The 17,830-nt window shown below is 42.3% G+C and overlaps 1 protein-coding gene across 1 annotated transcript in view; it reads right to left on the bottom strand.

The window, feature by feature from the left end:
* The window catches only part of VILL (villin like), a 240,640-nt gene that overhangs the window by 102,977 nt on the left and 119,833 nt on the right, over positions 1-17,830 (bottom strand). Inside the window, exons 5-6 of the mRNA XM_069211055.1 lie at positions 10,781-10,889; positions 6,928-7,038 (exon numbers count right to left, since the gene is read on the bottom strand). Coding sequence (XP_069067156.1) covers positions 6,928-7,038; positions 10,781-10,889 — 220 coding nt within the window. The remainder of the gene's footprint in view (positions 1-6,927; positions 7,039-10,780; positions 10,890-17,830) is intronic.

Below are 17,830 nucleotides of genomic sequence, written 5' to 3'. Positions count from 1 at the left end.
TTCTACATCCATAGTCACAAAAATAAGATCAGTATTGTCCCAAGAAAAATCCTCTAATTTGTCAAGTAAATCCTTACTATCTCTCAAGTAGGAAGGTAGATTTTTGACAAGAGTTTGTAAGAAGCTGTCTATATGTTCTGCCATATGTTCAGTGGGGGACCCAATACTTGAAATAATGGGCCTCCCAGGTGGAAAATACCAGATTTATGGATTTCAGGAAGACTATATATACATGGATATTTCGGATGACATACCTTCAAGTATTTGTACTCTTCATCAGTGAGTAAACATGATTCATCCCAATCCATGAGTTTGGCATTGACCTGTTGCTGTATCTCTACAGTTGGATTATTATCTAATTTCTCATAGCAATAGCCGTGTAACAATTGTCTTTCAATTTCTTTCAGATAATCAACCTTATTCATAAGTGCAATATTGCCACCTTTATCAGCCTCACATACGACCAAATTCTGATCGTTTTTTAAATTGGTCAAAATACCCTTTTCTCTTATTGTTAAATTAAACTTATGTGAACACTTCCTGTTCCAATAATGTAGATCTTCAACTTTATATAGATCTTTGGACACTCTACGGTGAAATTCATCAGTCAAATTATCTTGTGTACTGGGTGGCATGAATTTAGAAGGTAACTTTAGACTGCTTTGTTTTCTCAGGTTCTCTTGTATATTAAGATCACTTGCTATATGAGTTAGATCTCCCACTTCATCTGTGTTGTCAATTGTAGCAATAGTATGTATATCTCTTAAATCTTCAATTGAAAATCTACAAACACTTGAAGAGCTTAATGTGGAATAACTCTTTGTAGGATGTTCCTCCACAAATTTATTTAATTTGAGATTTCTTACAAATTTTAAGAAATCAACATGTAAATCAACAAAATTACATTTTTCACTTGGGCAAAAACGTAACCCTTTGCTCAATACCCGTATTTCTTCTTCATTTAAAATCCTTGAGGACAAATTGATGATCTTTAAATCATTTACAGTTTGAACAACACCAATAATCTCATTTAACTTGTCAATCTGATTGACTTCTAGATTTATTTTTTCTCCCCTCTTGAACTCTTGGACTGTTGTCTTGTCTGTACTCCTACTTTTATGTTTCTTTCCTCCTCTTCTGGTCCTACGTCTTTTATTTTGATCCCTCTTTTTGTTGCCTAATCTGAATCTTTGTACCCCGCATAAAAAGCTCGATTTTGTGCTGATTGTATCATTATTTCTTGTCCTTTCTCCCGGGTTATTGTTGTGTGATGATAAAGATATACTGCTAGAGGAGGTGCTTATCTGTCTAATGCGGTCATTATGTGTGGGACCTGTTTTGACAATGTCATCATAATGTCTTGCAAAAGTAAAAATCCGTCCTCTTGCATAATCATTGCCATCCCGATTAATTTTCTTTTGTCCTTCAGGTGTAACTGGTAACACAATAATTACTTATTTTAAATCTCATAATTCTTCTGTGTAGCCTCTGGTGAATTTAACTCCCTAATTTCCTTCTCTAAACAGCTGATCTCTTCTCTCAATTTCTTCACTCTTCTTTCTGAACTTGTTACCAAAATGTCCATCATTTTGTAAGATGCCTCATAAAGGCCTTCTTCCCATTCATGCAAAAGGTCAGCCTCCAGATCCTCAAAGTTTGGAAAAATCAAAATTTGAAGTCCTCTTGGTATGTGTTTGTTATATATTATTATTATATATATATATTCACTGAAAAAAAAGTTATAGTTAGGCTCTGAATTTACACATTCAAAACCATAGAAATCCAGCAGTTATAGTTATTTTATGTAACTACAACTTGCACCCTAAGGTAGCTATAACTTGCGCCCTCGCCATGCACAGTTTTCTTATCAATAATTTTATTGCAAATGTTGCAGGGATAATATAAAAAATGCCATGGAAGATGTCATCAATGATACAATATGTGCAGTAATTAGCTGTGCATGGCGAAGGCGTGAGCTATAGTTGCCTTAGTGTGTGAGTTATAGTTTCTTGAAATGACTAACTCAGTGGTTCCCAAATTATTTCGACCAGCGGCTCACTTGACCTATTGGCCACTGACAGCGGCTCGCCGTTATGTCACTTTTTTTTTTAAGAGTGGAGCGACCCAGTGGAAACAAATCAAACTTGATGGGTTTTAAAGTTTACAACGTAACATTGCAAAAACCTAACAAGTTTGATTTATTTGCACTGTGATTCTTTCTTTTTCACACTAGCTAATATATGGCTCAGTTTAAAATGTAACATGTCTTTAGAATGGAACCGTGCAGTAGTATGAAGGAGAAAGAATTGCAGTGCAAATAAATCAAACTTGTTAGGTTTTTGCAATGTTACGATGTAAATTGTAAAACCCATCAAGTTTGATTTGTTTTTACTGCGAGTCTTCTCTTTCATACTACTGTGTGGCTCCGTTAGCTCTATGGTGCTATGAAAGAGGAAGTCTTACAGTGGAAACACATCAAACTTGATTGGTTTTACAATTTACAACTTAACATTGCAAAAACCTAACAAGTTTGAGTTATTTGTACTGTGATTCTTACTTTTTCATACTAGCATATGGCTCCGTTCTAAACATAACATGTTTTTAGAGTGGAGCAGTACAGTAGTATGAAAGAGAAAGAATCACAGTGCAAATATATCAAACGTTAGGTTTTTGCAATGTTACGATATAAATTGTAAAACCCATCATGTTTGATTTGTTTCCACTGCAAGCCTTTTTCTTTCATACTACAGTGAAAGCATTTCCAATGTTACAAAGAAGTGCACGGTGCTCCTGGTGAGTTCTGATGGTGCATCGGGGTGCTGCGGCACACACTTTGGGAAACACTGGTCTAAGTATATCTTGCTGAATTTCTATGGTTTTGTACGAGTAAATTCAGAACCTAACTATAACGTCCCTGTAACCTTTGTTTTTTTTTTTCAGTGAATTTCTATGTTTTTGTAACGTAAAGTAATTTCTGTTACTATATGTTATTCCAACCCCCACCATGCATGGACGAAGGCGGGTGTTGGTCACGGGGCCCGGCCTGGCCAAGTCCTTACAACTACCAAACCCTGCGCAATGCATGCCCTTTGGCCGTGCGCAGTGGAGGTTGGCCACAGGGCCCGTCTCTGTCAGTGCATCTGTGAGTGGGTGCGTGAGTGTCTGAGTGGGTCTGAAAGTGGGTGTGTGAGTCTATGGGTGGGTCTGAGTGGGTGCATAAGTGTTTGAGTGGGTGTGTGAGTGGGCGCATATGTCTCATGTATGAGTGAATTAGTGTATGAATGAGTCAGTGAATGCTTTTTTAATTTTTTGTGGAATATCTTTGAATATGCAAGGATATTCAAGAATATCGCGGATGGTGAAGAAAAATCATTTAAACCCATAATTTGACTCTCCTGCGTCAGGGTACCTCCACCATGACCCATTATACCACTTACCATTTCTATTTTCAGCCCCGGAGACCCTCTCTGATAACATAAAATAGCAGCTGCAACTTTCTAGTCAAGTTGTGGACAGCCAACTACAGCGCTTCCATTTGCGCATGCATTCATGAAAATTCACAAATTTTCACAATTTATTCATGAATGATCTGCAGCCCTAGATATACAAATGTATTTTCCCTTTAATATATCCAAAACCACTGAATGGATTTCCACCAAATAAGTGAAAGCATGATCTGTGTACCAAAAGCTAGCTTTCTGCCAAATTTGGCATCCAGGGGTTCGGGCTGTAGTTGTGTCTACAGGTCCTATGGGAATTAACATAGGAAACATAACGTTTTTAGAAATCCTCCCCCTTTTATCAACCTTCACTTAACGGATCAACCCCAAACTTTCAATATGCAACAAGAATCACAGGCCACCTTTTTGCCAACATTTAATGAAGGTTCGGCAAATGGTGCGAAAGATATAGGCAAGTCAAAAAACCCTTTTTCTAGGGAAACATGGTCCTAACTATAACTACCTAGTGGCGAACACCACTGGGTTATATATATAGACTACATTGTCATTAAAAGTCATTCAAACAAATATTTTTCAAACTGACAGAGGGGTTTTAATATAAAGCGATGTCCAATAGGCAACACTGAGGTTGAAAAAAACCCTCGCCAATTCTTCATGCCCCCTTACAAATACCAGAGGTCTGCACAGCATCTGGAATAATCATAATGGAACCAAACAAAGCCCAAGCTGTTTGTATTAATCAAACCTTTAAGTTACAATATGGTAACAGAGAACCCTTCTAGTTTGCTACATTAGATCAGCTTCACCACAAACCTTCACATTCTTCCTGTTCATATCTTTTAAGATAAATGAGTTTCTAAGGCAGCAGATGTGCTGCAGCTCTTTCCTCCCATGTATCCATGTGAAGAAATGCTGGTTACTAATTGTCACCTCTACATAACTCATGTTCATTGTGTGCAGGGCAACAACGTCCTGCCTCGGCTGCTCAAGGTCGCCCAGTCTGCTTCTGATTCTGCATGATGAACTGGTAAGCAATTTGCTCCAGGCCATCATCTGCAATTGAATCTGTTCTTTTGGTGTTATATTTACCTTTTGGTAAAATATGTTTTCTACAGTATGGAAATGTGACCCGTCTTGTTACCACCAGTGGCACTTGGGACCCACAACATGGAACATGCTGACTAAATTAAAAAAGTGAATTCAAATATTCAAACTTAATGGATTGGCAAACATCAAAAGTTATAAGTAGGATATAAGAATGTACTTTCAAGAGCCATGAAAAAAGCATGTACAATATAATTATACCTATATATTAGCATTTTCTGACATTAATTTCATTTCCCTCCCCATTGCCTATTCCCTTATTTAAAAAAAGCTTAGCAAATTATTTGAACATCGTACATCTACCTCTACTGTTCACATTTCACGGACATTTACATCAGAAACTAAAATTCACAATGATCTAATCATTAGAACACTCTGAGGGTTCAGTGATATCTGCTTGATAAGTATGTGAATGTAGGTATATGTAGAGGCTGGGATCTGTATAGTAAAAACATTGCTGGAATGTAAGAGAGTGTTGTACAGGATAGAGGGGACATGGTGTTACAGGCTTGTGTTCAGGGGTAGGCGGTCCTCCTCTGGCAGGGTCCAGGGGCCAGAATCTGAGGTTCTTTTTCAATGATGGATGTGATGCTGTTGCTCATGGAGAAATGTTTTCAAAATGCATGCAGTCCTTTTCTCCAGCCATGTAGCCACTTCAGAGGCACTGGTGCATAGTCTCTGAATGCTTTCTAAACACCAGTCAATAGTCTGCAGCAAAGGTGGAATGACAGCAAAGCTAAACTTTCAAGGAGTAAGAAAAGAGTAACTGACCTGGGCTAAGGCAAATCTAAGTAGCCACATGTGGTCAAATGGTGGACACACACTTAGGCCCATATTTAAAAAGAGTTTGCGTCAGGGTTGCGTTACTCTTTTAACTCAACCTGAGGCAAAGACTCTGCTGGGATTTGCAAACCAACGCAAATTAGGATTTGCATTGATTTGTAACCTAAAGTAATACAATGCAGCGCAATGCGCTGCCTTGTGTTACTTTACATCAAGGGAGCGTTCCATGGGTGGTGCATGAGAGCTTTCATGCAATCTCCCATGGGTTTTGATGCAAATCACTATCTACAAAGAACTGTAAACACCAAAATCCTGCAGCTCCCTGAGGTAGTCGTAACAAGAAGAAATGTTTTTGTTTCTTCTATTTTTTTCATTTTGCTTGTGTGTCTCAATCTGCAGCACGCACACAAGGAGAAAAATGCTTTAAAGCATCTTTTTTGTGCAGGAAGAGACTCCTTACTTCACAACAACAATGCTGACTACAACGCAGCCACCCTTGCACTATGGCACAAGGGTGCCTGCATTGTCCCATGGCAAACACATGTACGATAGCACATGGAAAAAGCAGAACTTCTTTCCTGTTCATGCAATGCAGCATAGTAAGGGTTACTTGCTGCGATGCATGAACTCTTTGTCAATATGCCCCTTGGTGAGGACAACTCTCTAATTAGCCCTTTGGTTGACAAGCTTTGGATACAAGGAGATGAACAAATGTAATTGCTTCAGTGTGGGGACTAGTGATAGGGACATTAAAGCACAAGTAAGATGGAAACAAGAGTCTTCTATTGATATTCTTGGAGGAAATTCAGATATTAATTACTGGTCAGGTGCTGATAAATTAAATATTATGAAGTCTGTTCCGCTCTCAACCACTAATGCGGACGTGGTCACTGTTGCTTTCTAATCCCTCCTACCTGTTGACCACAAAAGCACCTCAAAGGCTCACATCCATAGTAAAGCTTGCTGAGTCATTTTCAAGTCTGTGCTCACAAATACGACAGATGACATAAGAAATAAACTCATACTCTGCTGAGACAACCAATTAGCCTAATATCCAACATGGCAAGACTTAGAATCCAAACATTTCACAAATAAGCCACCTGCAACATGGCATCCGTTCATATCCTTCGAGGCTAAAGAATTACAGATTAACTTCCCTTAGCACCTACAGCTTGCTGCCTCCTTATGTTTTAAGAAAGATCTCATGACTCTTTTCTTCATCACTGTCCTCTCATATCTGAACTACTCTTCATTTTATCTCTCCACCCATCACATTTCATCTCCTCCTTCAATATAATGCAAGAGCCATTGCATTGTAAATGTGCCAATATGCTATGTGTGACATATATTCATGTAGCTATGTACAGACACGTACTGCCCATAAGGCAGTATATGTCTGCTTTGTAAATAACACACATTAGAATCCAAAACATGTACAGAGGGTGGTGTCCAGTGTTTCAGGGGAATTGAAGAACAACGCTTTGTAAAGGAGGGCACTCAAAGACTGTATAAGTCTGATGTTGTTTTCCGGTTCCTTACATTCTAAATCAATTAAATAAATGTTATCCTCAGTACTTACACTGATTCTTTCAGACTTGTTGCTTTCTGGCCCATTCCACTGAACGATCACTTTCCCAAGATCTAACAGGAAGACATCGCCGCTGTTGAAGCTGTTCCAAGATAGTTCGACCTAAAATGGAATGGCACAGAAACTGCATAAGTAGCACTTAGGGGCATCAGTTCTTGTACGTTAATGGTAAAGAACACACACATAAGGCATACTGATGAAAGAACCGAGCAAGAACGGATCAGGAACCATACATTTCTCCAAGAACAGCACAACTATAATAGGAACCATTGATTAATCCAACAAAGCATCTGGGAATAGAAGGAATCAATGTCTCTAGTGGTAACAGGACATATGCATGTCTCTAACAATGGAGCAAAAATAGTAGAAATCACACATTTATCCAGCTGTAGAATAGCAGTAGAAAGGATTACGAATTCCACCAACATTGGAGCAGCAATACTAGGCAGTATGAATTTTTCCAGCAATGGAGCAGCAACATTACTAATCATTCACTTCTCCAACAATGCAGCAGCATCTGTCAAAATCATGTATCTCCTCTAACATAGAACCAACACTCGTAGGAATCATGCATTTTTTGCAACATTGCAGCACGAATAGTAGAAATCATATATTTCTCTAACAATGGAACACCAAGTGTAATCATGCATTCATCTGTCACTGGAAAAAGCGTTTGAAAGATTCTGCTCTTCTCCAACATTAGAACAGCATCCATAGGAATCACACATTTTCCCACAACTGGAGGAGCAATCGTAGAAGTCTTGTACCTCTCCAACACTGGAGTAGCAATAGTAGGAATTATGTATTTTTCCAAAAAATGAACACCAAAATTCTGAGTAACGCCCTTCTCCAATACTAGAGCAGCTGCAGTAGCTACTATGCTTTTCTTCAGCTATGATGCAGCAATTGTAGGGAATATGCATTACTCTAACACTGGAGTGGCACATTTAGAAATCATGCATTTTTCTAACATTTCGTAGGAATCATGCATTTTAGCAACATTGGAGCACTAACAGTAGAAATCATACATCCCTCTAATAATGGAACATGGACCAGCATTAGTAGTTATCTGAACTGGAAAAGCAATGGAAGGATTCTGCAGTTCTATAACAACAGAACAGCATCCATTGCAATCATGCATTTTCCCAGCACTGGAGCAGCAATTGTAGGGAGTCCTGTACTTCTCCAGCACTAGAGTAGCAATCATAGGTATAATGTATTTCTCAAATATAGGAGCAGCAAATGTTTGAATAATGCAGTTTTCCAACGCTGAGCACCGACCGTAGTCATCATGCCTTTCTCTCAGTAATCGTAGGAATTATGCACTGCTCTAATACTGGAGGAGAATTTCTAGAAATCATCATGCATTGCTACAACACTGGAGCAGACATAGTAGGATCATGTAATTCTCCAATACTGAAGGATCAATACTAGAAATCATGCATATGTCTACAATGGAGCAGCAACGGTAGAAGTCACTCATTTCTATAACAATGTAGCAGCAACAGTAACAATCATGTGTTTCTCTAACAATGCAGCAACAGTATGAATCATGAGTTTCTCTAACAATGGAACAGCAACGGTAGGCATCACTCATTTGTCTAACAATGTAGCATCAACGCAGGAATCATGCGTTTCTTTAACAATGGAGCAGCAACAGTATGAATCATGCATTTCTCTGACATCTGAGCAAGAATAGCAGGAACAATGTATTACTCCACAAAGGGGAAGTAACAGTAAGAATTATACATTACTTATACATTACTGTTGCACTAGAGCAGAAATAATATGAATTCTGCATCATTCTAGCACCAGAGCAGCAATGGTAGGAATAATGCATTCCTTCAACACGTGAGAACCAGCGGTAGTATTAATGCACTTATCCAACAATGGAGAAGCAATAGAAAGACTCCCATATTTATCTAAACATGAAGCAGTAATATTAGGTAGCATGCATTACGACAACATTATTGCAGATTTCAAAGCAAGCCTATTACACATCGGAGCATCATTGGTAGGACTCATACATTTCTCCAAAAAAGAAGCTTCAACAGATCAGGAACAATTTAGGTATCACAGATGGAGAAACAATGCAATTCTTCACCAAAGGATCACAACAGTATAGGAACTAAGCATGTCTTCAACAATGGAGAATCTGTGATTCAGAGACCATACACTACCCAAGAGGCAAACAGTAATAATTCAGAACGCATACATTTCTCCAAGCATGGAATACAATAGTAGGAATTTCTTCAAAAATGTAAGGATGATGGTTCAAAAACACATGCTCTTCAAACAAAGGAGAAGCAGTGCAGTGGTTCAGGCACTGTGCATTTCTCCAACAATCGAAAAGTAATAGGAAGGACGATCCAATTTGTTGGTCCAGCGATAGTTCAGGACCACTGTTTTTCTACAGTAGTGGAGGTGCAGAGGCTTTTAAACAAGCAAACTCCCAACAATATTACAACAAACGATTATACACTAGGGGGGTCATTCTAACCCTGGCGGTAAAAACCGCCAGGGCGAATGACCGCGGTAGCACCGCCAACAGGCTGGCGGTCCACCGCTGGGCATTCTGACCGCGGCGGTTCAGCCGCGGCCAGAAACGGAAAGTCGGCGGTGTACCGCCGACTTTCCGCTGCCCTTGAGAATCCTCCATGGCGGCGGAGCGCGCTCCGCCGCCATAGGGATTCTGACACCCCCTACAGCCATCCTGTTCCTGGCGGGTCTCCCGCCAGGAACAGGATGGCGGTAGGGGGTGCCGCGGGGCCCCTGGGGGCCCCTGCAGTGCCCATGCCAATGGCATGGGCACTGCAGGGGCCCCCGTAAGAGGGCCCCAAAAAGAATTTCAGTGTCTGCCTAGCAGTCAGTGTCCGCCAGCACAGCGGGAAAGCCAGAATGGCCGCCGCGGTCTTGTGACCGCGGTGCGGTCATTTGGCGGTAACCGCATGGGGGGCGGCGACCGCCGCCCGCCGCGGTTAGAATCACCGCCTAGATTTGTATCCAGAAACAATGCCTCTAGAATTAGCTATGCTTTTCTCCAGCAGTTGTGCAGCATTATTTGGTTGTCAAGCACTTCGACAACATTAGAGCGGGAAAGATTCAGAAACTATGCCTTTCCTCATAAGTGCAGCAGTAGTATTCAGGAAACCATGTTTTCCGTAAACCATGGAACATCAATGGAGCGCAACAAAAAGAGTCATACAGATACAGAAATGTTATATTCCTAGAGCTATGCCTTTCTTTAACCATGGAGAAGCATTGGTTCAAGAACCATGAATTTCTCAAACTTTGGAGCTGGAATGGTTCAGGACTCCTGTATTGTTCCAAATATAGAGCAACAATTGTTTAAGAACCATAAAATACTTCCAACAGTGAAACAGGGGGCTTTCAGGAGCAGTGAAGTTCTACAACAATATTTCATAAACCTCAAAGCTTTAAAAATACAAAGCAGACATACTACTAGATTCTGGGACCAAGCGCCATGTGAAACTGATGTCACTGAACTTGGGATTTTTCAAGGAATATTGAGAAATAAATTAGAACTCTGCATTAGTCTTCAGAAGGAATAGAAATAAGTTTGGATTTAATTAAAAGTGCACCAGAGTCTATGGAATTTGTGCAATATACCAGGACCCTATGATAGGACTCCTGTGATGCAGGAAGGTCCCTACTATTTAAGAAGCTATTGCTCAGCCCAAGGCATTTGAATATATGTAACTCTGCCCTCCTGAGTAAATTTTCAGAGATGGCGTATGGGACCTCCCTCCTATCCATTATGCTGCTGTTTTACTCTACTGAATCTTTGTTAAGGGTGCCATAAATAACATCGGCAGATACCCACCTCAGAGGCTGTGACATGCTTCCGACCTTTGACATGCAGGAGGCGGCGGATGTTGTACGTGTTTGTCTCCACATGCTTGAATCCTGAAGCCACACCCCCTTTCTTGTATCTGTCAGAAGGAATGGTAAGGAAAGAGTTAATTGAAAGCATCCTCCAACATTAATGAGGAACTGTCTTTTTCAATTCTTATGAATAAGGAAGAAAAAGGCAAAAAAGGGTGTAAGCTGACAAGGTGACTATCCCATGTTTTCCACAAAAACGTATAGGGGTGTAAGAAAAATGCAGACAGCACTGTTTATGCATTTACATCTTGTTTGAACTGATAAAGTAAGTGTTTTTTTGCAATTCCACGTATTGCATATGTCAACTTTGTCTTTGACATGATAAGTTGTTTGAAGAAGCTACAAACACAGCAGGTCAAAAAAAGTGTGGACAGTTTGAAACTATTCACTCCAGACTTCACTTCAGACCCATTTGAGCTAAAGGGGCTCCTAATGGAATGAACATTACCTTAGAATATTTTAGGTGAACCACTAACTCAACAGAGCAGAATGAAGAAGCGTTCACTTCTCCTTGCGTTAAGAAACTGCAAGTACTGGTTTACTGTATCGGAGATCCATAATTTTCTTGAGAATAATCTCAGTTGATGTCTACGAGATTTTGCATTTAGATGAACAGCATTTAGATAATACAATGTTGAGTAATTAGTGTGAAGTGCCTTAATGGCTCTAACCGGGAGCTACAGAACAGTTTATAGAAAAAGACAATGCCCGCACATAATTTATTTTCAAGAACCCAATGCTCCACATTGTATGGAAATAAGGATGAATTATATGAGAAGTTCTGGCATCGCCTGATATAAACTGAAACCAAAAGACAGAGTGCAAAGAATTATCTTTCACCAAGGAAAATATAGAGAGTGATCAATTGAAAGTTGAGAAGGAGAGTAAACCATTATATGGAGGCCTGGTTGACCTGAACCTTGAAGGCAATGTTAATATTTGATTACACAGAGAAAAAGATAAAACATCAAGGGGGTCATTCCGAGTTTGGCGGGCGGCGGTTGCCGCCCGCCAAACTTCCCCTGTCGAAAGACCGCTCCGCGGTCAAAAGACCGCAGGGGCCATTTCGACTTTCCCGCTGGGCCGGCGGGCGACTGCCAAAAGAGCGCCTGCCGGCCCAGCGGGAAAGGCCCTGCAACATTGAAGCCGGCTCCGAATGGAGCCGGCGGTGTTGCAGGGGTGCGACGGGTGCAGTTGCACCCGTCGCGATTTTCACTGTCTGCAAAGCAGACAGTGAAAATCCTGCTGGGGCCATGTTAGGGGGCCCCTGCAGGGCCCCCAGGGGCCCCACGACACCCGTTCCCGCCATCCTGTTTCTGGCGGTGAAAACCGCCAGAAACAGGCTGGCGGGAAGGGGGTCGGAATCCCCATGGCGGCGCTGCAAGCAGCGCCGCCATGGAGGATTCTCCCAGCCGGGGGAAATCCGGCGGGAAACCGCCGGACCCGGCTGGGCGACCGCGGCGTCGGAATAGCAAAGGAAGCACCGCCAGCCTGTTGGCGGTGCTTCCGTGGTCGTGGACCCTGGCGGTCATGACCCCCCAAGTCTGTTCTGATGAAGACATACTTTACTACCATACAGCTGCAAAGTCTCATCCAAATAGGTTAAGGTTATCCAGGGCTGGAGCCGTCATATTTTCAGGAGAAATCCTGCTGGGGCCATGTTAGGGGGCCCCTGCAGGGCCCCCAGGGGCCCCACGACACCCGTTCCCGCCATCCTGTTTCTGGCGGTGAAAACCGCCAGAAACAGGCTGGCGGGAAGGGGGTCGGAATCCCCATGGCGGCGCTGCAAGCAGCGCCGCCATGGAGGATTCTCCCAGCCAGGGGAAATCCGGCGGGAAACCGCTGGACCCGGCTGGGCGACCGCGGCTTTACAGCAGCGGTCGGAATAGCAAAGGAAGCACCGCCAGCCTGTTGGCGGTGCTTCCGTGGTCGTGGACCCTGGCGGTCATGACCCCCCAAGTCTGTTCTGATGAAGACATACTTTACTACCATACAGCTGCAAAGTCTCATCCAAATAGGTTAAGGTTATCCAGGGCTGGAGCCGTCATATTTTCAGGAGAATCACTGACATTGTAAATTATTCCTGTTTTAATATATTGAGTGCAACTTTTCCTCAGGTGGGTAGTCTCAGACTTTACTGTGGCTCTGACTCACAAAGAAAACTGTTGTACACCACATGGCTCTGCTTCCTTCCACAAGTAGAGAGGTAAAGCATATAAAGACAGTTCGATAAAAAACTTGATTTGGTACACTTTGGCTAGATAATATGTGCACTGTCACAGAAGCAAAAGGATCACAGATGACTGTGGTCAATATTAGGGCTTTATTTTAAAATACAACCTCTACAAATAACAGATCTCACATCCTTTGCTGTATTATAATATACGCCCCTTAACAGGTAATCCTGTGAACAAGCCTCTTTTGGAAGTCTGTAAATTAAGAAACTGTTTATAATTAGCACACACATTATCTGTGGCATTGATTGGCTAAACCCCTACATGTAAAACTCCAATATTTGTGTTCTAACTATGTTTTTATCAACTTCACTTAATATGATCAAAATATTACATTTCACTGATCCTTATGTCCCTTGCCTACTAAAAAAACTGGGATGATATGGAAACTGGTTCTCCACTAGTATTAATAGTTAAATAACGGCAGAATATTACACAACAATACCATATTAAGCTATAAAATATTACATGTATATTTGAATCAGTCAATTATTAATGCAGTATAACATGCTGAAGCCAGCAAGGCTATCTACTAGCAGTGTAAACTCAAATGCCAAAGGTAGAGCAACCATGAAGCGAGACAATGGATGAACAGAGACCTGCTCTTAGTGACTAGCATAACACTGTAGGACGATTGTTAAGATGTGAGGACTACCATTTACCATGTTATAGTATCTGAAATATTATGCACATTTTTTTTAGAGCGAACCTGGTCTAAGGGCATTAGAACACTTAACAACACAATCCAATTCAATTACTCATTTTAGTAGTTTTTGCTTTTACACACAGAGAAATCAAAGGCCAGGGGTACTAATTATTACTACAAAAAACTGGCCGAAATTTCTGAACAATATTTTTGAGACCAGTAACTCATTTTACAAATTGACCTATGTATTTACAGGTTGGTAAAATTCCTAATTTTTGTGGGTCATAATCTGACCTACCTCATTATTATACAGAGGTAGGCAGCAAATTGCAACTCACTCCGAAAAATAGATATCAGGGACGCAGATCCTCCTCAGCGGATCCGACATATCTCATTCTGAGATGTGATTGGCTGCCCATACTTCAACCAGGAAGTGTTGTAAGTCATCTTTGGACTTGGACTTAGTTGAGTTCCAAGAAAAAAGTAAAAAAAAAAAAAAATAGAAAGGGCAGGGTAGGAATACCCTGACCCCCTAGGCCTGGTGTAGGGGACCCCACCGAGGCCCAAAATACTTTTTTTTTTTTTTACATTCTTGCTGCAAATTTTTGGAGAATCTTTGAATCCATGCAAGAAAAAGCCCAGTCTCCTGCGCCTGTTTTTAGGATCGAGCCTGCGAGTGCATGCGCTAGCGCATGCGTCTTGCTTGCAAGACTCTGTTGTGGACAGTAAAGGGCTTTGAGCCCGCCTGTCCCTTACCATTTGCTGGCTTGCATGACACTCCTCCTTACAGCCTTGTAGTTCGTCACTGCAAATCAAGCATCATTTCCGTTCTTCTCTGTCAACCAGGGACCAGGCACCGATTGATTCAACTTAATTAGTGCCTGTCTGCTGCTCCTGACTCGACTGAAGTGCTATTTTGTTCTTTTTAACTTCTAGTCTCCTGCCAACAGAAGGCTTGTGACTGGTATTCACCCCACCCTAATCCAAAGCAATCCGCACCACTCCAAAGCAATCTGCCACACTCCAATCCAAAACAATCTGCCAGCTCCAATCTGCCCCAATCCAAAACAATTTCCCCACTGCAATCTGCTGCACTCCAGTCCAAAACAATCTGTCCCACTCCAGTCCGCCTTGCTCCAGTCTGCCCCTCCTTTAATCCAAAACAATCTGCCCAATTACAATCTGCCCCACTCCAATCCAAAACAATCAGCCCCAATCTGTCCCACTCTAATCCAATCTGTCTCTCTCCAATTCACCCCACTCAAATCTGCCCCACTCAAATCTAAAGCCATACGGCCACTCCAATCCAATCCATCTCATCCTAATACAATCCACCCCACTCCCATCCAATTCATCCCACACCAACCCAATCCACTTCAATCTGTCCAAGTTTAATACAAAACAACCTGTCCCACACCAACCTGCCCCACTCCCCTTTTCCCCACTCCAATCCCAAACAACCCACTCCAATCCAAAACAATCCGCCCCACTCCAGTCCACCACCATCCACCCCACTACAATCCATCCCACACTAAACTAATCCACCCCAATTCAGCCCAGTTCAATCTACTCCACTCCAATCCAATACACCTCGTCCCAATCCAATCCAGTCCATTCCACCACCACTCCAGGCCAAAACACCGACTGCAATCCAGCCCACTCAAATCCAACCCACCCCATTCCAATCCATCCCACCCTAACCCACTCCAATCCAACCCATCCTACTCCAATCCATTCCAGCCCACTGCAATCAAGTCCACCGCTACCCAATCCACCTCACTCCAAAGCCAATAGCTCTTGTATAGGCGAGACATACTGGCTTTGCCAATACTTGTTTTATGTGCCCCAAGGTGGGCAGGTCCAAAGGGGTGCATTTTATAATATTGTGTGGGGGAGGGCAATATCAGACCTGGGGACCGCCACACCCTGGGGCCCAGCATAATGAATTTGGGAGGAGGGGAGTCATGCAGCACCCTCTTGGATCTGTTTTTGGCCCCATGGACCACTCCCACCATGGGGCCAGGCTAAATTAACCCCTTAGCTGCTGGGCCTTTCCCCCCCCAGTGCTGAGCCCTTTTTTGGCTATTTGGGGTAGTTCGCGCTTAGGGCTTCATAACTTTTTGTCCACATAAGCTAACCACGCCAAATTTGCGTCCTTTTTTTCCAACATCCTAGGGATTCTAATGGTACCCAGAGTTGGTGGTTTCCCCTGGAGGAGACCAAGAAAATAGCCAAAATACATTGAAAATTTAGTTTTTTCCAAAAAAATGGGAAAAAAGGGCTGCCGAAGAAGGATTGTAGTTTTTTCCCTGAAAATGCCATCAACCAAGGGTTTCTGGTGCTGAAATCACTATCTTCCCACCTTTCAGGAACGGGCAGACTTGAATCAGAAAACCGAATTTTTCAACACAAATTTGGCATTTTACTGGGACATACCCCATTTCTACTATATTTGGTGCTTTCAGCCTCCTTCCAGTTAGTGACAGGAATGGGTGTGAAACCAATGCTGGATCCCGGAATGCTAAACATTTCTGAAAACTAGACAAAATTCTGAATTCAGCAAGGGGTCATTTGTGTAGATCCTACAAGGTTTTCCTACAGAAAATAACAGCTGAAATAAAAAAATATGGAAATTGAGCTGAAAACAACAGCCATTTTTCTTTATGTTTTACTCTGTAACTTTTTCCTGCGATGTCAGATTTCTGAAAGCAATATACCGTTTTGTCTGCTGGACTCTTCTGGTTGCGGGGATATAAAGGGCTTGTAGGTTCATCAAGAACCCTAGGTACCCAGAGCCAATAAATAAGCTGCACCCTGCAGTTGGTTTTCATTCTATACTGGGTATACAGCAATTCATTTGCTGAAATATGAAGAGTGAAAAAGAGGTATCAAGAAAACCTTTGCATTTCCAAAATGGGATCAAGATAAGGTTTTGAGGAGCAGTGGTTATTTGCACATCGCTGAATTCCGAGGTGCCCATACTAGCATGTGAATTGCAGGGCATTTCTCAAATAGACGTCTTTTTTACACACTCTCTTATATTTGGAAGGAAAAAATGTAGAGAAAGATAAGGGGCAATAACACTTGTTTTGCTATTCTGTGTTCCCCCAAGTCTCCCGATAAAAATGATACCTCACTTGTGTGGGTAGGCCTAGTGCCCGCGACAGGAAATGCCCCAAAACACAACATGGACACATCCTATTTTTTTTATAGAAAACACAGCTGTTTTTTCCAAAGTGCCTACCTGTAGATTTTGGCCTCTAGCTCAGCCGGCACATAGGGAAACCTACCAAACCTGTGCATTTCTGAAAACTAGAGACCTAGGGGAATCCAAGGAGGGGTGACTTGCGGGGCTCGGACCAGGTTCTGTTACCCAGAATCCTTTGCAAACCTCAAAAAGTGGCTAAAAAAACAAGTTTTCCTCAGATTTCGGTGACAGAAAGTTCTGGAATCTGAGAGGAGCCACAAATTTCCTTCCACCCGGCGTTCCCCCAAGTCTCCCGATAAAAATGATACCTCACTTGTGTGGGTAGGCCTAGCGCCCGCGACAGGAAACGCCCCAAAGCGCAACGTGGACACATCAAAATTTTTGGAAGAAAACAGAGGTGTTTTTTGAGAAGTGCCTACCTGTAGATTTTGGCCTGTAGCTCAGCCGGCACCTAGGGAAACCTACCAAACCTGTGCATTTCTGAAAACTAGAGACCTAGGGCAATCCAAGGAGGGGTGACTCGCGGGGCTCGGACCAGGTTCTGTTACCCAGAATCCTTTGCAAACCTCAAAAAGTGGCTAAAAAAACAAGTTTTCCTCAGATTTCGGTGACAGAAAGTTCTGGAATCTGAGAGGAGCCACAAATTTCCTTCCACCCGGCGTTCCCCCAAGTCTCCCGATAAAAATGATACCTCACTTGTGTGGGTAGGCCTAGCGCCCGCGACAGGAAACGCCCCAAAGCGCAACGTGGACACATCAAAATTTTTGGAAGAAAACAGAGGTGTTTTTTGAGAAGTGCCTACCTGTAGATTTTGGCCTCTAGCTCAGCCGGCACCTAGGGAAACCTACCAAACCTGTGCATTTCTGAAAACTAGAGACCTAGGGCAATCCAAGGAGGGGT

The sequence above is a fragment of the Pleurodeles waltl genome, chromosome 10 (assembly GCF_031143425.1).
Source record: "Pleurodeles waltl isolate 20211129_DDA chromosome 10, aPleWal1.hap1.20221129, whole genome shotgun sequence".
In the NCBI taxonomy this organism is placed as follows: domain Eukaryota; kingdom Metazoa; phylum Chordata; class Amphibia; order Caudata; family Salamandridae; genus Pleurodeles; species Pleurodeles waltl.
Note: the sequence above shows the minus strand (reverse complement) of the source record. Positions and strands in the feature narration are given on the sequence as shown.